This window comes from Pinus tabuliformis, chromosome 1_2, assembly GCF_031772625.1.
Source record: "Pinus tabuliformis cultivar Carrire ecotype Pingquan chromosome 1_2, CPIR1, whole genome shotgun sequence".
NCBI lineage: Eukaryota > Viridiplantae > Streptophyta > Pinopsida > Pinales > Pinaceae > Pinus > Pinus tabuliformis.
The window spans coordinates 485273558-485288677 of record NC_142298.1 but is presented as its reverse complement, the minus strand read 5'-3'; the positions used below and the strand labels follow the sequence as shown (position 1 = coordinate 485288677).

General features: G+C 40.1%; 1 protein-coding gene across 11 annotated transcripts in view; it reads right to left on the bottom strand.

Moving 5' to 3' along the window:
* The window catches only part of LOC149206449 (polyadenylate-binding protein-interacting protein 3-like), a 338082-nt gene that overhangs the window by 286423 nt on the left and 36539 nt on the right, over nt 1-15120 (bottom strand). For 7 of the 11 annotated variants that reach the window (XM_089395426.1, XM_089395431.1, XM_089395432.1 and 4 more), the window contains 3 exons: nt 3794-4250; nt 3378-3520; nt 2871-3064 (listed from right to left, as the gene is read on the bottom strand). In XM_089395426.1, the coding sequence (XP_089251552.1) occupies nt 2871-3064; nt 3378-3520; nt 3794-4175 (719 nt within the window). In that variant the 5' untranslated portion in view covers nt 4176-4250. Of the gene's footprint in view, nt 1-2870; nt 3065-3377; nt 3521-3793; nt 4262-4358; nt 4416-15120 lie in introns of those variants that run through there. The other 4 variants (XM_089395425.1, XM_089395427.1, XM_089395429.1 and 1 more) reach the window with 4 other exon arrangements.

The following is a 15120-nucleotide window of genomic DNA, read 5'->3' as shown; positions in this document are numbered from 1 at the left end:
TCGTACAATCAGTCGTACAGATTCTTTACAATCATATAGATTGCAAAACAGGCCGTACAAATTACATATAGTGAAAATTTCATCACAACAACTGGAAATTATTTTTCTAATTGTTAATTTATTTAACAATTTATCTATTGTTTGCTATCGCAAATATCAAATAATTCACACTGTGATTTTCACAAATAAATAATCTAGAAGAAAAATAGCACTGGAAACTAGGAAATGCTAGCACACACATAAAAATCAACAGTTATTTTTGGAGAAATGTCCCCAGAAAAACCCAACTTGGGAAAACCAATGCAGCAGTTGCGGGTTTTATATTATTAAGCAACAGTGAAATCCTAAGTACAATCTATGGATGCCCAACTGGCAATCCAAAAAACAAGAAAATTTGGCCAAAATTATTTAAGGGAATTTCCCTTCCTCCACAAGCAACCCCGGCACAATTTCCCTTCAGAAATTTTGTCCTCTTGGACCCTCTACGCAGTGTTTGCGCAGACACTTGGACGTCTAAGCCCAGAACTGCCTTTAATGAAGTCTTTCTGCTTGTCTCGGCTGAGGAACTAATTCTTCAGCCCTCTGGAAGACTTTCCCGACCTCTGGAAGTTGAATCAAATTTTCCTCCAACTAAATCAAATTGCTTTTCTGAAGCAACTATGCACTCTTCTGCACTGCCTCACTGGGAATAACTCAACCTCCTTGCTACTGCCTCTCTGGATCACTGCCTTTGCTTCCTCACTAAAGCTCGAACTCTCCGGCAACTGACTGTTGCTACTCTGGAAAATCGAATTCTCCAAGTGACTGGTGTATTCTCCAAGTGCCCATCGACTTCTTCTTATAATCCTCTGTTGGAGCACCAACGACTAAGATTAAAACTTAATCAAGGGCTAGGATCATCTTGAAGTCGATCCGTGTGAGTTTCTAGACTATTTTCACCTTGACTTAATTAATTATGATTAATTAACCAATTTTCCTAAGTTTAGACTTAGGAAATATTAAAAAATAGGTTAATCTAATTAAGTCATCTCTAGGTGGAATTTCCAGAAATGATTTATTGGTAATGCGCAGCTTCTGATAATTTCGGCCTGCTACTCCCCTGAACATCGAAATTCTTTTATCCGCTTTTGAGCTTTGCAGCTGATCACTCACACTCTAATACCATGTGAAAATTTCATCTATCACAGCAACTCGAAATTATATTTCTAATTGTTAATTTATTTAACAATTTATTTGTTGTTTGTTATGGAAAATATCAAATAATTCACAATGATTTTCACAAATAAATATTGCGGAAGAAAAATAGCGCTGGAAACTGAGAAATGCTAGCACACACACATAAAAATCGACACAGTTATTTTTGGACAAATGTCCCCGGAAAAACCCAACTTGGGAAAACCGGTGCAACAACTGAGGGTTTTATATTACTAAGTAGCAGTGAAATTCTGAGTACAATCTATGGATGCCCAACTGGCAATCCAAACAACAAGAAAATCTTGCCAAAATTATTTAAGGGAATTTCCCTTCTTCCACAAGCAACCTCGGCATAACTTCCCTTCAGAAAATCTGTCCTCCTGGACCCTTTGTGTCAACCTCTGAGCAGTGCTTGTGCAGACCCTTGGATGTCTAAGCCCGAAACTGCCTTTGATGAAGTCGTTATGCCTGTCTCTACTGAGGAAACTGATTCTTCGGCCCTCTAGAAGACTTTCCCAGCCTCTAGAAGCTGAATCGATTTTTCCTCCAGCTAAATCAAATTGCTTTTCTGAAGCAACTGTGTAGTCCTCTGTGCTGCCTCACTGGGAATAACTCGGCCTCCTTGCTACTGCCTCTCCGGAGCTAGAAAAATTCCTCCGGATCACTGTCTCTGTCCCTCATTGTCTTTGCTTCCTCACTGAAGCTCGAACTCTCCGGTAACTTACTACTGCTACTCTGGAAAATCGACTTCTCCAAGTGACTTTGGTGTATTCTCCAAGCGCCCATCGACTTCTTCTTATAATCCTCTGTTGGAGAATCAAAGGCTAAGATTATACCTTTATCAAGGGATAAGATCATTGTGAAGTCAATCCATGTCAGTTTCTAGACTATTCTCACCTTGACCTAATTAATTCTGATTAATTAACCAGTTTTCCTAAGTTTAGACTCATGAAATATTAAAAAATAGGTTAATAATCTAATTAAGTCATCTCTAGGTGGAATTTCCATAAATTACTTCTGAGTTTTGGAGATCACATGCATTCTAGCCTCTCCACCAAATTTTGTGGCTAAAACACATCCGATGCTACAAAAACTAACACATACAACCGTAGAGATTGCAGAGCAGGTTGCCTCGATTTCCATGCAAACTGAAAATTTCAAGTTTGCTGTTCATTTGATTAATTTCTTAGAGCCATTTTTCCCTATAAGGGAGCTCTTGTAAGTTCTGAAGATATTTTTTAATGATGAACTGATCTATAAGAGCATAAATAATTGTGCACTGTGTGATTGATTTTCTTGTTTTCTGCTGTATGCAAGAGTTAATAATTCTAGCAAGTAACTAGATCTGATCTGTTTGCTTATATAGCTGGCTTTAGGATAATAACGTCCTATCTGCCATATGTAAAGACAAAAGATACCACTTGTCCACTACTTGATCTTCTCTAAGAGGTCATCCATAAATTATCTTTATAAGTAACACAGATAAGCAATTCATGCTTTAAGGATTTTATCATGATACTACACCTTCGCAGCAAAATTCTCAAAACAGTCAGGAGAATATTTTGAACAATTGTACTGTAGCTTCATTATATACTTAACACACCTGAAATAGTTTGAGTACATGGTAGGTAGATTCCTCTACCCAACAAATACACAGTTTGGAATCAAATAATCACCTGTTCCAAGTATTCTGAAAAGTGTCTTCCAAGCCAAGATTCTCAGGAGCATCCTTGTCTGGAGTCCAAGGTTCCAGCTCCCTCTCTAACTCAACATGATGTGCTTGAGATAGAAAGGAATCTATTGCAATGTCATGCCTATTCCGATATGCATGACCATTTGCTAATGCATCTCCAGTTGTTATTGGTACATCCTGAAGTAACAACAAAATATAGATATCAGAAACCATCTCAAACATCCAAAAAGTAATATGGAACAAGAAAAACTGTCTGATTTCCACAAATCAAGTAGAGGGAATGATTCTAAGCATAGTTCCCCCATTGATAGTGATCTTCATTTCCAATGGCTGGGAATATCCACCCATGTCAATATGTTCCATCTTCGGTTTAACAAGGAAGTTTTGACCCCACAACAATTGAACTCTGACCAAAGACAGTGTACCACAACAATTAATCACTAGATCCACCCTTCACCCCCACAAATAAAACAGGAAGCCCAAAACAAACCTTTGCAATCACTTGCACAAGATCATTGGCAAGGATAATCAAAGTCTTGATAGGAGCTTTGTTTGCAGCATCTTTGACATCATCACATTTTCCTCCCTTAATAGATCCATCTTTAATCAACCGAGCCATTCTCAAAACAACTCCTATAAAAGCACAATGAAGAAATATTGCACATCTTAGAGATCAAATAAAAAACAAAGCATAATATCAATATAAATCTTTCAACCCTAGGGGAGAATGCACTCTGTGGAGGAATTCCAATACAACAAAATAAAGGGGATATAATAATACAATATTTATTGTGATCAGTCAGCCAAAGTGCATTAACAACCCTGTTCATCAAATGAAGATTATATAAATCAACCTATCTTAGCAATTAAATTTTTTAACAGCAAGCTGACAGGAATGAAACAAACCATAATCCTTTTCGGCATTTGTAGTATGAAATATCCCAGAGAATATGGACCCATTTTTCACTTGGACTTCTACAGGCTGACCAATCAGGCAAGCTGTCATAAAGAGCAAGCGATCATGCAGTGCCCTTCCAAATCCTCCACGTCTGCTTATATTTGAATTTCCTCCTTGAACCCTATTATGGTTGGTATGGCCAACATGCTCATTTTTCGTATATCTGTATAAGTCATGGCCCATGCTTGTGTTGGAAGAATTGCCCAAACGAGACTTCGGAGATTGCATCAATTGATTGTCATAGTGGCTTCCAAGATCTCTGTCAGTACGACTTTGATCAAAGCCATTAACAGAGGAAGGCATGGGTGGGGTTACTTGTTGCTGACTCATTTCTGAAGTTCAATAAAGCAAACGACTTTAAATACAATTATAATTCTCCTCTTTAGTCCCAATCTCCTGCCAATGCTGCAAAACAACTAGTTTGAAATTCGCAGTATAAACACCATGGCACCAAGAAAAATATCATTGAAAAGAATTTGCAATAACGTTGTCTACAACTAAAATATTGCTTACCAGGAAGATATGAAAAGGTCTGAAGTAACAAATAAACAGCTGACAGATTGAATTACCCGTTTCGGCATATTATATATTATTGAGGGAAAATTCATATAATATTAAAGACTTAATGCAATGAAAGTGACTAAGCAGATGAAATAGACAGATGATAGAAGTAAACAAGGATCAGATAATCTTTCAACAAAAACATAAAACTGGCTCTTCTCTCAACTACCCCATTTGCACATCAGAACTTTCTCTCATTTTCACATTTATGGTTTGAAAGGAGATTATGCGTCACAATCCTCTGTCCTTTTAGTTGTCATGTTATGTTTTTCAATCCAAGCTGTTGCATTTCTCCTCCAAGTTTTACCTTTTATCTTTAAGGCTGTGTTTTCAAAACATCCAAGAAAAGCAATCAATTGTGCTTAACATTACAATTTTTTTCGATTCATATATCGGCATTTATGGCATTGAGGTCTGACGATATTAATAAATTCAATTTTGGAAAGTTATTTTGCTTCCTTTCTTATTTGATACAAGTCAAAATCGTGTTGAATGTTTTTCAAATCCTACAGAACTTCATTGGCAATAGACACGGGCGGAACTTAATGGGGCAAACTAATTTACTAACTGCTAGAAACTGTGATCATGATAATGCATGCCACACCAAATATAGCGCATGGGCACTTGATGAATCCTTCCCTATGAAAATAAAATTATCAAATATAATTTGACACATCCAAGCAGTTACTCCCATTGAGAACTTGCTTGGAGCCATCATATAGATTTCTGATCACAAACAAATTCCCCAAGAACGCATGACAACTTAGAAATGCATTTGTTTGTCACTTCTTATCATCAGCCTTTAGAGTTGCCAGCCAATGTTCTTTGCATTTAAAGAAAATCTTTTATTTTGAATTTAGTTTCTTTTAAAGACTTAATTAACAAAGGTGGCACATGCTTCTGACTTTTACATGATTGGAGATGCTAAATGCACTCTTATTAGTGCCCACCACACTTTAACACTCTCCCCCTCGGTGATGACTTCCAAGACTACATCAAATAAATCAATCAACAGTCATTTAGCAGTGACTTTGCAAACTCCCATGCCCTCTCTAAACCATTCAAACTTGTCACCACTAACAATCTTCCTGACCAAATCAGCCACCATCAACCATTTCCAGTCCTACTCTTAACCAGCAACACTTTTCCAAACTCCATTTCCTTGATATGAAGCGATATTGTATGTCTATGTTTTTTGATCTGGCCTGACAAACTGGATTTGTCAGCACCATTATGCCGACTGTCAAAATGTAATGGTCATGGGCCTTCCCCTCTACAATTTTATGTCACTAAATTTCTTCCTTGCATGCTCACATGGTTACCATGTCTGCAGCTTTTGTTCTCAATGATGCCAAGATTGAGTGCCTCTAACAGATGCAACTGACCGTGACAAAATACCGATTAAATGCATAACCTGTTACTAACCTTCTATTCTAGACATCACTTGGCTGATCCACACATTATATCCCAGAAAAAAAGGTTGGTGGTAACAACCATCATTGCATATGTCATAGTCCAGACTCCAGACTCCATCCTTCCCTACAGATAGGTGAAGCTTCTTTTAACAGCTACCTAATATTTTTGACTCGGGTCGGCAATAGTTCTAAGAACTTCCACTACTTGTACAATGTTCATCCTTGTACAGATTATCAACTGCATTAAGCTTCCCATTGCACTTTCATATGGGACCCTTTTCATTTCTGTTGAAATTCTCAAGAGACAGAAGGAGAATCAAATAGAACCAAACAAACCCAAAACCCCACAATAAACAAGGAGAAAATGGCGCTAGAACAGCTCAAGACTTGAAGACAAATCAGCCAATAAAACAAAACCCTAGTGAGAGAAAGCAACAATGGAGGACACTAGAGAGACATAAACCCATGCACAAGAGAGAGAAATTCATTGTATGATCTCTGCAATATTCCACAGCGGAGAGAACTTCTCAAGACTTTTCAACCCTCTCCTGCTCAGTCTCATTCCACAGAAACCCTGCAGACTTCTGCTACGGCTCCTGCCACTGTAAACAGCTCTGATAATGAAAAATCCACTGTAAAGTGTAAACACAGCAATCATTCGAAATTTTTAATCATAATGTACACAACTGTTTGGTAGACTCTAAAGCTTCCTCCAACATCATACCCTATTCGGTGTGCAAAAAGATCAATGTTGTCCCGGAGAAGACAAAAACTAAATCATTCAGCCCCAAGGGGTAGCTCAATTGGTTGAGTTCCCGTTGCTAAGTACCTTGCCAATTGGGAGGTCACGGGGTCAAATCTCCTTGACGCCCTTGGGGTTAGGCCCGACCAGATAAGCCAGCGGGTATATCCCTCCGGGTGGATTTGCCCGGATTATTACCCATGGATGTAGCAGCCACTCAATGACCATGAACCATAGTTGAAAAAAAAACACTAAATCATTCAGTTAGGCAGGTCAAAAGTAAAGGTAATTGGTGAAATGGATGTTCTAATACAGTTGTCCTCTGATCCACGAGTCCATTAGGTCATCACATCATAGTCATAGACATGCTAGAGGCACATGGCCTGCTGCTAAGAAGGGACTTGTCTCAGAAATTGCAAGGATACTTCACTACTGATTCGTCTCACCTTTGGTTACCTTGTAAAGGCAAGAGCAATTAAATGCGAGTAAACAGTGAGCCTCATATGAAGCACACAATAACTCAACTAGAGGGGCCCATTGAACCAATTAGCTTCGCAGGGAATACACTGGGGAGCTGTTTTATTAAAACAGTCATTGGTGATCATTCAACCCAGTCAATTCATCCCACAACAGACACCCACGCTGATCTCCTTCAATTTTCGAAGGCTGGTGATAATGAACCTTCTATTTTAGCTATAAATAATGATAATTTTACTAAACTAAATGTAAACACTGATAGTTTTACTGAGAATTTGATACTGACCTTTATACATTATTTTATGATGATTTTGAAACACAAGACAAAGATACTGCAGGATGTACCCTGATAGATTGACAGCAACATACAACCCTCGTGTCCTACCTTTTAGAATCTGAATGTACTAATAATTCAAGGATGAATATACCCCAGGTACAGAATATTAATCACAATTTATCTCTGTAACCAAATGATTACCAACAAGACGTATGGATGCCCATGTTGTCTTTTGAAGCATTGAATATTATATCCATCCCTCAATGCTTGAGCCATGCAACTGACATTCTCATCATTGCAGCTTTTACTTTCCCTCCCCTATGTCGCGATGTTTCTGCTGAATCACTTTTCAGAACCCATATCCCTGGAAACACCCCTAGCTGGCGAGAATTCCACGATGACTCGGAAACACATGAAACTTGTATCATCTATTCTGTCATTTTGGTCCAAAGAGGTTGAGTCTTTTCAGCAGAAATTGCATCAAGTGCATCTTAATACCGTTTGTCCAAAAGGAGCTCAGAAAGCTAATGGATTCTCAGAGAGTTCTCAAAATCAAGTGCCTCGCATTTTGCTTGAGGTTTATATTAGGAAGAGAAAGGTCAACAGTGACTAAACTTCTCCCCGTGGACAGTCGTGTTCTGAAACCCTATCCTACGTGACAGCTACAGCTGTCATTACATGTACAAAAATAATCTTGCTTTCTTACTTTCATTTTCAGTTCTCTGTTCTACCGTTTAGTCCTTTAATTTTTGTTCTTTCGATCAACCTTGCTTCTGTCCAGTTGTAAGCACACGGGGTGTAGAGCAGACGGTGACATGGTGTTCTATTAAGGCACTCTGTGGTGTAAAGGTCATCAGTTCAAAACTCTATGGAAAAAATCCATCCATGTTAAGGGTTGGTGTGGCCCAGGCCGGCTGTGATCCCCAGGTGATTTTGATTGCTTAGATGCCCCTGGGTTCCAACTTCCAACCACTCAAGGCACAGGTTAGGCGTGCCAGTCATCTCAAGACTCACATTACCTTGCAAGCAAACAAAAAAACCTTGTTTCTTTCCCCTTGTACATAACTAAACTATGTTTTAATGATGAACTTCCATGCAGTGACCTGACAGATGACATCACGACCAAGCTACTTCATTCAAGCACAATGCAAGTTAGATTTCAAATCTATGTGATGCCCACAATTCCTTCACCAAAGTCACAATCTCAATTGTGCCTCTCATAATATGATCACTCCCAAGAAGGGAACACTTTAGACAGTGAGGATGCTGAGTGGATAGGAATCCAAACATTGATCTAGCTGAGAAGTCTAAAGTATCCTATGAAATCATAACCAAGGCCTATTCTGATATGGAAGCTCAAGCTCATGCAATAAAGCCAAGGAGACACACAACAAGCAGTCTTTAAAGTTTCATAAGAAATCACCCTGGCTGTTGTTCAGAATCCACTCATCCAAATTCAGGTTGGAGCCTGTAAATCAGGGGGTTGGTGCCTCCTTCAATTGGTGCTGTAAACCTTGGAAGTTGGTGCTTCTTGTTGATGTAATTTTCAAGACATATATTAAAACAATTTGGTGGTTTTTCTCCTAAATGTGTTTCCATCTAAAATTCTTGTGTATTGTTCATGTAATGTGATGTTGATTTATGTTTTGATCTGATGCTAATGATATTGAATGCTCTATGAATTTAAAATTAACTAATTGAAGTGAAATATTGATTCACCCCCCTCTCAATATTTCCAACAAGATTTCTATCCAAAACACATAGGGTTTCTTTTCACAGAGCAATTTTCATGTTTTTGGCTTAGTTATTTGCCATAATTTTAACCAATTTTATTTTCTGAGTTAGATACACGAGTAAAACTCTTTTACCCAAAAGCCCTAGTTGTCTACCTGGCCTGTCAGTGATATTTTCCATGAGAAAAGTACTCAGCAATCATGGTAAATATAGTGAACCTGGAAACTTGCTTTTTGCTCACCATTAAAAGTGCTCTTTTACTCAAACTCAACTAGCCCAGAAGCCCCAATCATTTGCACTAAGTTTTTAAGCTAATTCCTATAATGGGTGGCTTTTGCTTTTTTTGGGTTTTGCAAGAAAACCATGTCCACATCCAGGAGATGGGCTGGAAAATCCCAAAAAGTTAAATCCTGTGACAACGAAGAACCTGGCAACTCCTTTGGACCAGAGTTTTGGGATACTCTGTGCTTCATAAAGAAGTTCACTGCTTACACATGACCAAAGATCTACCAGAAATTTCACAGAGTTGAACTGCCAACTGATGATCTAGATACAGAAGTCTACAAGGCAGTGAGAAGATCCTGGTTACAAAGGTGGGATTTTCCAGCCCATTGGCTAATTTTTCCTTGTGCACTGACCTCCGGTCTCTCGGTTCCGTACTTGTTGCCTCTTGACTACTCTCCAGACCACTGGTTCAATTTCTCAGCAAACCCCACTCCAAAAATTGAACTGACTGGTCTCCCTCAGTGTGTTCTCCAAATGCCCCTCAAGCCTCCTCTTATACTTTTTATGTTGACATCTCAACAGCCGAGATTAAGTCCCTAATCAATGGCTAAAATTAGATCTGGCTTGATCCATGTCTTTTGGACCATTCTAACACAGATACATATTAATACACATTAATATTTTATTTTCCCTAAGTTTAGACTTAGGGACTCCATTAAAAAAATTAATTAATTTAATATCTCTTGATATGTTTAAAATCTGCCCAAACCCTTTCTGGGTATTGGAAATCTCGTGTGCTCCAACCTCTCCACCAAATTTCACAGCTAGAACACATCCAATGCTACCCCAAATCGACACTCCCTCTTAGCAAGGACTTTGCTCTAGCAATACTCCTCACTAAGTATTACTCTGATCATTCGGCATCAGTACCTATGTTGATGCTAGGCCTCCCTGCTCAACATCCTCTGCACTGCTACATCCTGTACTACTGCCCATGGTTCTACCACTGCCACTGCTGCATCTATACGACAACTCCCTCTACATCCGTGTTGTTGCTGGTCCTTTCTCCCAGCACTGCATCCACACTGCACCTTCCTCTACATCTGTGTTGTTGTTGGTCTTTTCTCCCAACACTGCATCTGCACTGCAACTCCCTCTGCATCTGTGCTGTTGTTGGTCCTTTCTCCCAACACTGCATCTACACTGCAACTCCCTCTTCATTCATGCTGCTAACACACTACTTCTGAAAGGGGTTCCTTACCATCCCCATCTCTTCCCTGAAGTAGTCAAATTTTGACTTTCCAAGGGTCTTGGTGAGGATATCTGCCACTTGTTCCCCTATAGGAGTGTAGCTCAACTGTACAGCTCCACGTTGGACACAATCTCTGACAAAGTGACACCAGATATCAATATGCTTTGACCTATCATGAAATACTGGATTCTCAAAGAGTTTTATGCAACTCTGATTATCACACATGATCCTGGTCGCATCCATATTTCTTCTGAATAGGTTTACCAGCAGTTTTTTAAGCCATATGGCCTCACACAAAACTGTGCTTGCTGCCATATATTCTGCCTTAGACAAGCTTAGAGCCACAGACTTTTGTTTCCTACTGCACCAGGAGGTTATTTCTGATCCAATGTTGAAACAGTACCCAGAGGTACTTTTTCGATCCACTGAACTTCCTGCCTAATTTGCATCAGTAAATCCACTCAACCTGATATCATTCCCCTTGTTGTACAAGAGTCCATAATCAATTGTTCCCTGTAAATACCTGAGAACGTGCTTGGCTGCTGCCTAGTGAACCCTCTTTGGTTCCACCATGAACTGACTGAGGGTGTTGACAGCGTAGCAAATATCTGGTCCGATATTGACTAGATACATCAGGGACCCTATGAGTTGTCGGTATAGGGTGGGATCAGCATCCTTGTCTTTTGATGCATCAATCTTCTTCCAGTTGGTGATCATTGGCGTAGCCATAGGTCTACAGTCTCCCATCCCAAACCTTTTTAGAATTTTTGTAGCATACCTTCCTTGCCCAAGAAAGATTTCTCCTTTCTGCTGCCAAACTTCCAACCCTAGAAAATAGTGCATTCGTCTCAGATCCTTCATATCGAACTTTGTGGCTAGATTCTTCTTGCAATCTTCAATGAGTTTGGATGATCTTGTCAAGAAGAGATCATCCACATATAATACTAAGATAAGTGGCTCACTCTCTGCAACCAGATAGTAGAGATTAAAATCCGCGTCACTCTTGACAAACCCCATCTTCTGCAAGTAGCCATCTATTCGACTATACCATGCTCTTGGTGCCTGCTTCAGCCCATACAAGGCTTTCTTCAATCTGCATACATGAGACTTCTTCTCATGAGTTTCAAAGCCCTCTAGTTGTTCAATGTATACTTCTTCTTCTATTACCCCGTTCAAAAATGTCGTCTTGACATCCATCTAATGGATCTCCCATCCCATCTGGGCTGCAAGAGATATCACGGTCCTAATAGATGTATACCTGGCTATCGGGGCGAAGGTTTCCTCATAGTCAATCCCTTCCTTTTGAGCATACCCCTTAGCCACAAACCTGGCCTTGTATTTTTCAATACTGTCGTCCGCAATATATTTGATCTTGTAGATCCATCTTGAACCTAACACAGATCTGTCTTAAGGCCTTGATACCACCTCCCAGACATTGCTTACCATTATGGAATTATACTCCTCGCATCTAGCCAGACCTGATGTTGAGCTACCTCCTTGAAGCTGGCAGGCTCTCCATCCTGAGCTACTAACGCCTGATACCTATCTAGCTATTTTCGCTCCCTTTTACTATTCCTTAGCTCTTCGATGAAGTTCTTTACATCACGCAGAATTTGACGAAGTTCCCTGCTGGTTCTTCCTCTGCCAACAGGTGCTTCTATTTGCTCCTCTTCCTCATCCTGTGAATCTTCCTGATCTAAGGATTCTTCACTTTCGTTGGTTGAAGAGGCATGACCAACGGATCCTCTTTCGGCTGCTCCTTGGAAGGCATTTTGCGAGATCTTCTGAAAGCTCTGTCCTCCATGAACTTTACATCTCGTCGTACTACTACCTTCCTGCTCCCTGAAAGATAGATCCTGTATGCCTTAACGTTCTCGCTATATCCTGCCAGATACCCCTTTTCTGCAGTCTGATCCAGCTTCTTCCTCTTTTCTTCGAGTATGCGACAATATGCCAAACTCCCAAATATCCTGAAATCACTGACTTTGGGTGTCTTCCCAGTGAAGACTTTCTCTGGAGTAATCTTGCCCAATGCCCGATGAGGAGTCCTATTCTGAACGTAGACAACTGTGTTGCATGCTTCTGCCCACAGGAATTTTGGCATATCCTGATCATACAGCATGGCCCTCGATGCTTCTACAATAGTCCTATTTTTCCTTTCTGCCACCCCATTCTGCGTCGGATTGTAGGGAGTTGTCCACTCTCTTCTGATGCCCTCCTTAGCGCAAAAATCAATGAAGTCCTTATCGACATATTCTCCACCATTATCTGAGCGCAAGACTTTTATTTTCTTACCTTTCAGATTCTCCACTAGAGCCTTGAACTCCTTGAATCAACAGAAAACCTCATCCTTGGTCTTCAAAAAATAGATCCAAGTTTTCCTCAAGTTGTCATCAATGAAAGTAAGGAAATACTCGGCACCGCTTAGAGCTTTGACGGACATAGGTCCGCAAATATCTTAGTGTATCAACCCTAGTACACTCTTGGCCCTGTGGTTGCTCCTAGGAAATGTCGCCTTGTCATACTTTCCTAGAGCGCATCCCCTGCATACATCATCTTGTTCCGTACTTAGATCCGGAACTCCTGTTACAATGCTCCTGAGAATTCTCAAAGCTCCATGGTGCAAGTGACCCATCCTTCTGTGCCATAGTTCGTTCAAGTCTTTGTCCCCATGACTGCCTATTAGTGCCATTGGAGATTCTAGTTGTAATCTGTACAACCGATTACTTTTGATCCTGATCTGCACTTTATTTTTCCAGCTCGGGTGTTTGACGTATACCTTTTCCTTGATGAAGTAAACGTCATAGCCCTTGCCTTGTAGTTGTGACACAGAAAGTAAGTTCATCCCCAATCCTGGCACATGCAGCACATTTGTGGCACGAAACCGCTCTCCCGATTCTATCTGAAAAACTATGGTACCCTTTCCTATTGGAGTACACTTTGCCTTGTTCCCCATGGTGATCTGAAAGTTCATCTTCTCTTCTCGATATTCTGAGAAACACTCCCTGATTCCCGTCATATGCCACGAGGCTCCACTGTCTATATACCATACTTCTGATGATGCAGCACTAGTCATGCACGCCACTTCTTCTTCCAACCTGGAAGCCAACATAGAGAAATCGAAATCTCTCTCTCTTGTGCAATCTTCTGAAAATCTGCGTGAGTCCCCTGAGGTGGATGCCTCTGCATCGTGGTCTCGACCCATAACTGATTTTCCCTTTCTGTCTCTGATTACTTCCTCTGATACCATGTGAAAATTCTATCACTGCAACCACTGATTTACTTTTCCTACTTATTTCATCATAAGTTATTCATGAAATTACTTCAACAAACATTAAAATAAATATTGCTGCAGATATCACATCGTAATACAGAAACAAAAATATGCACACATTGACAGTTATTTTGGACTAATGTCCCCGGAAAAACCCAATGTGGGAAAACTGGTGCAGCAAGGGAGGATTTTATTATTCAGCAATTTTTTTGTACAACAGGGTGCCAAACTGGCTTACCCACAGATAGACAAACTTCCAACACTTTCCTAAACCCAACGTAGGCCCTACTGACCTCTGCTACAACCTGAAACCCTCTGCGTCAGCCTGAAACCCTTTGCGTTAGCCTACTGAGGCTCTGTACAGCTTCTCTAGACTTCTACGTCACTCCTGCAACCTCTGCGTGGATGACACAGGCCCTTCTGGCTCTGCGCAATCTCCACTACCTCTGCGTGGATGACACAGGCCCTTCTGGCTCTGCGCAATCTTCACTACCTCTGCGTGGATTCCTCTGGCTCTGCATCTGCCTCTTTTGCGCTGATCTCCCATCTCTCTGTTCCATACTTGTTGCCTCCTGACTGCTCTCCAGACCACTGGTTCAATTTCTCAGCAAACCCCGCTCTAGAAATTGAACTGACTGGTCTCCCTTAGTGTGTTCTCCAAGTGCCCCTCAAGCCTCCTCTTATACTTTTTCTGTTGACATCTCAACAGCCGAGATTAAGTCCCTAATCAACGGCTAAGATTAGATCTGGCTTGATCCATGTCTTTTGGACCATTCTAACACAGATTCATATTAATACACATTAATATTTTATTTTCCCTCAGTTTAGACTTAGGGACTCCATTAAAAATATAATTATTGGGTATTAGAGATCTCATGTGCTCCAACCTCTCCACCAAATTTCGCAGCTAGAGTGCATCCGATGCTATCCAAATCAACATTTAAGAGGCTAGAGAGGCCTTCATGCTTGTGGCCTTGAAGAGAGAGGGTTTGAAAGCTAGACAACCCTCACAAAAATGATTTGTTGCATTGAATACTCTAGTTGTTTAGGCTAGGTGAGGGTTTGACTATCAAGATATCAGTTTCCTTTTAATCTTTGAAACAAATCCACCGGAAAAATAAATTCAAAACGAAAACCCTTGTCCTTCTCTTTAGATCTGCAAGGAAATAAAGAAGAAAAACCCCAAATCTATATAGATACAAGATGAACAAAATTATATACAAGGGTTAGAAGAAAAATATATACAAGATCTATTTACAAATTTACAATAGCTAGTTCAAGGAATATGAGTTTCTTGATTAGCAAATAATGGCTCTTC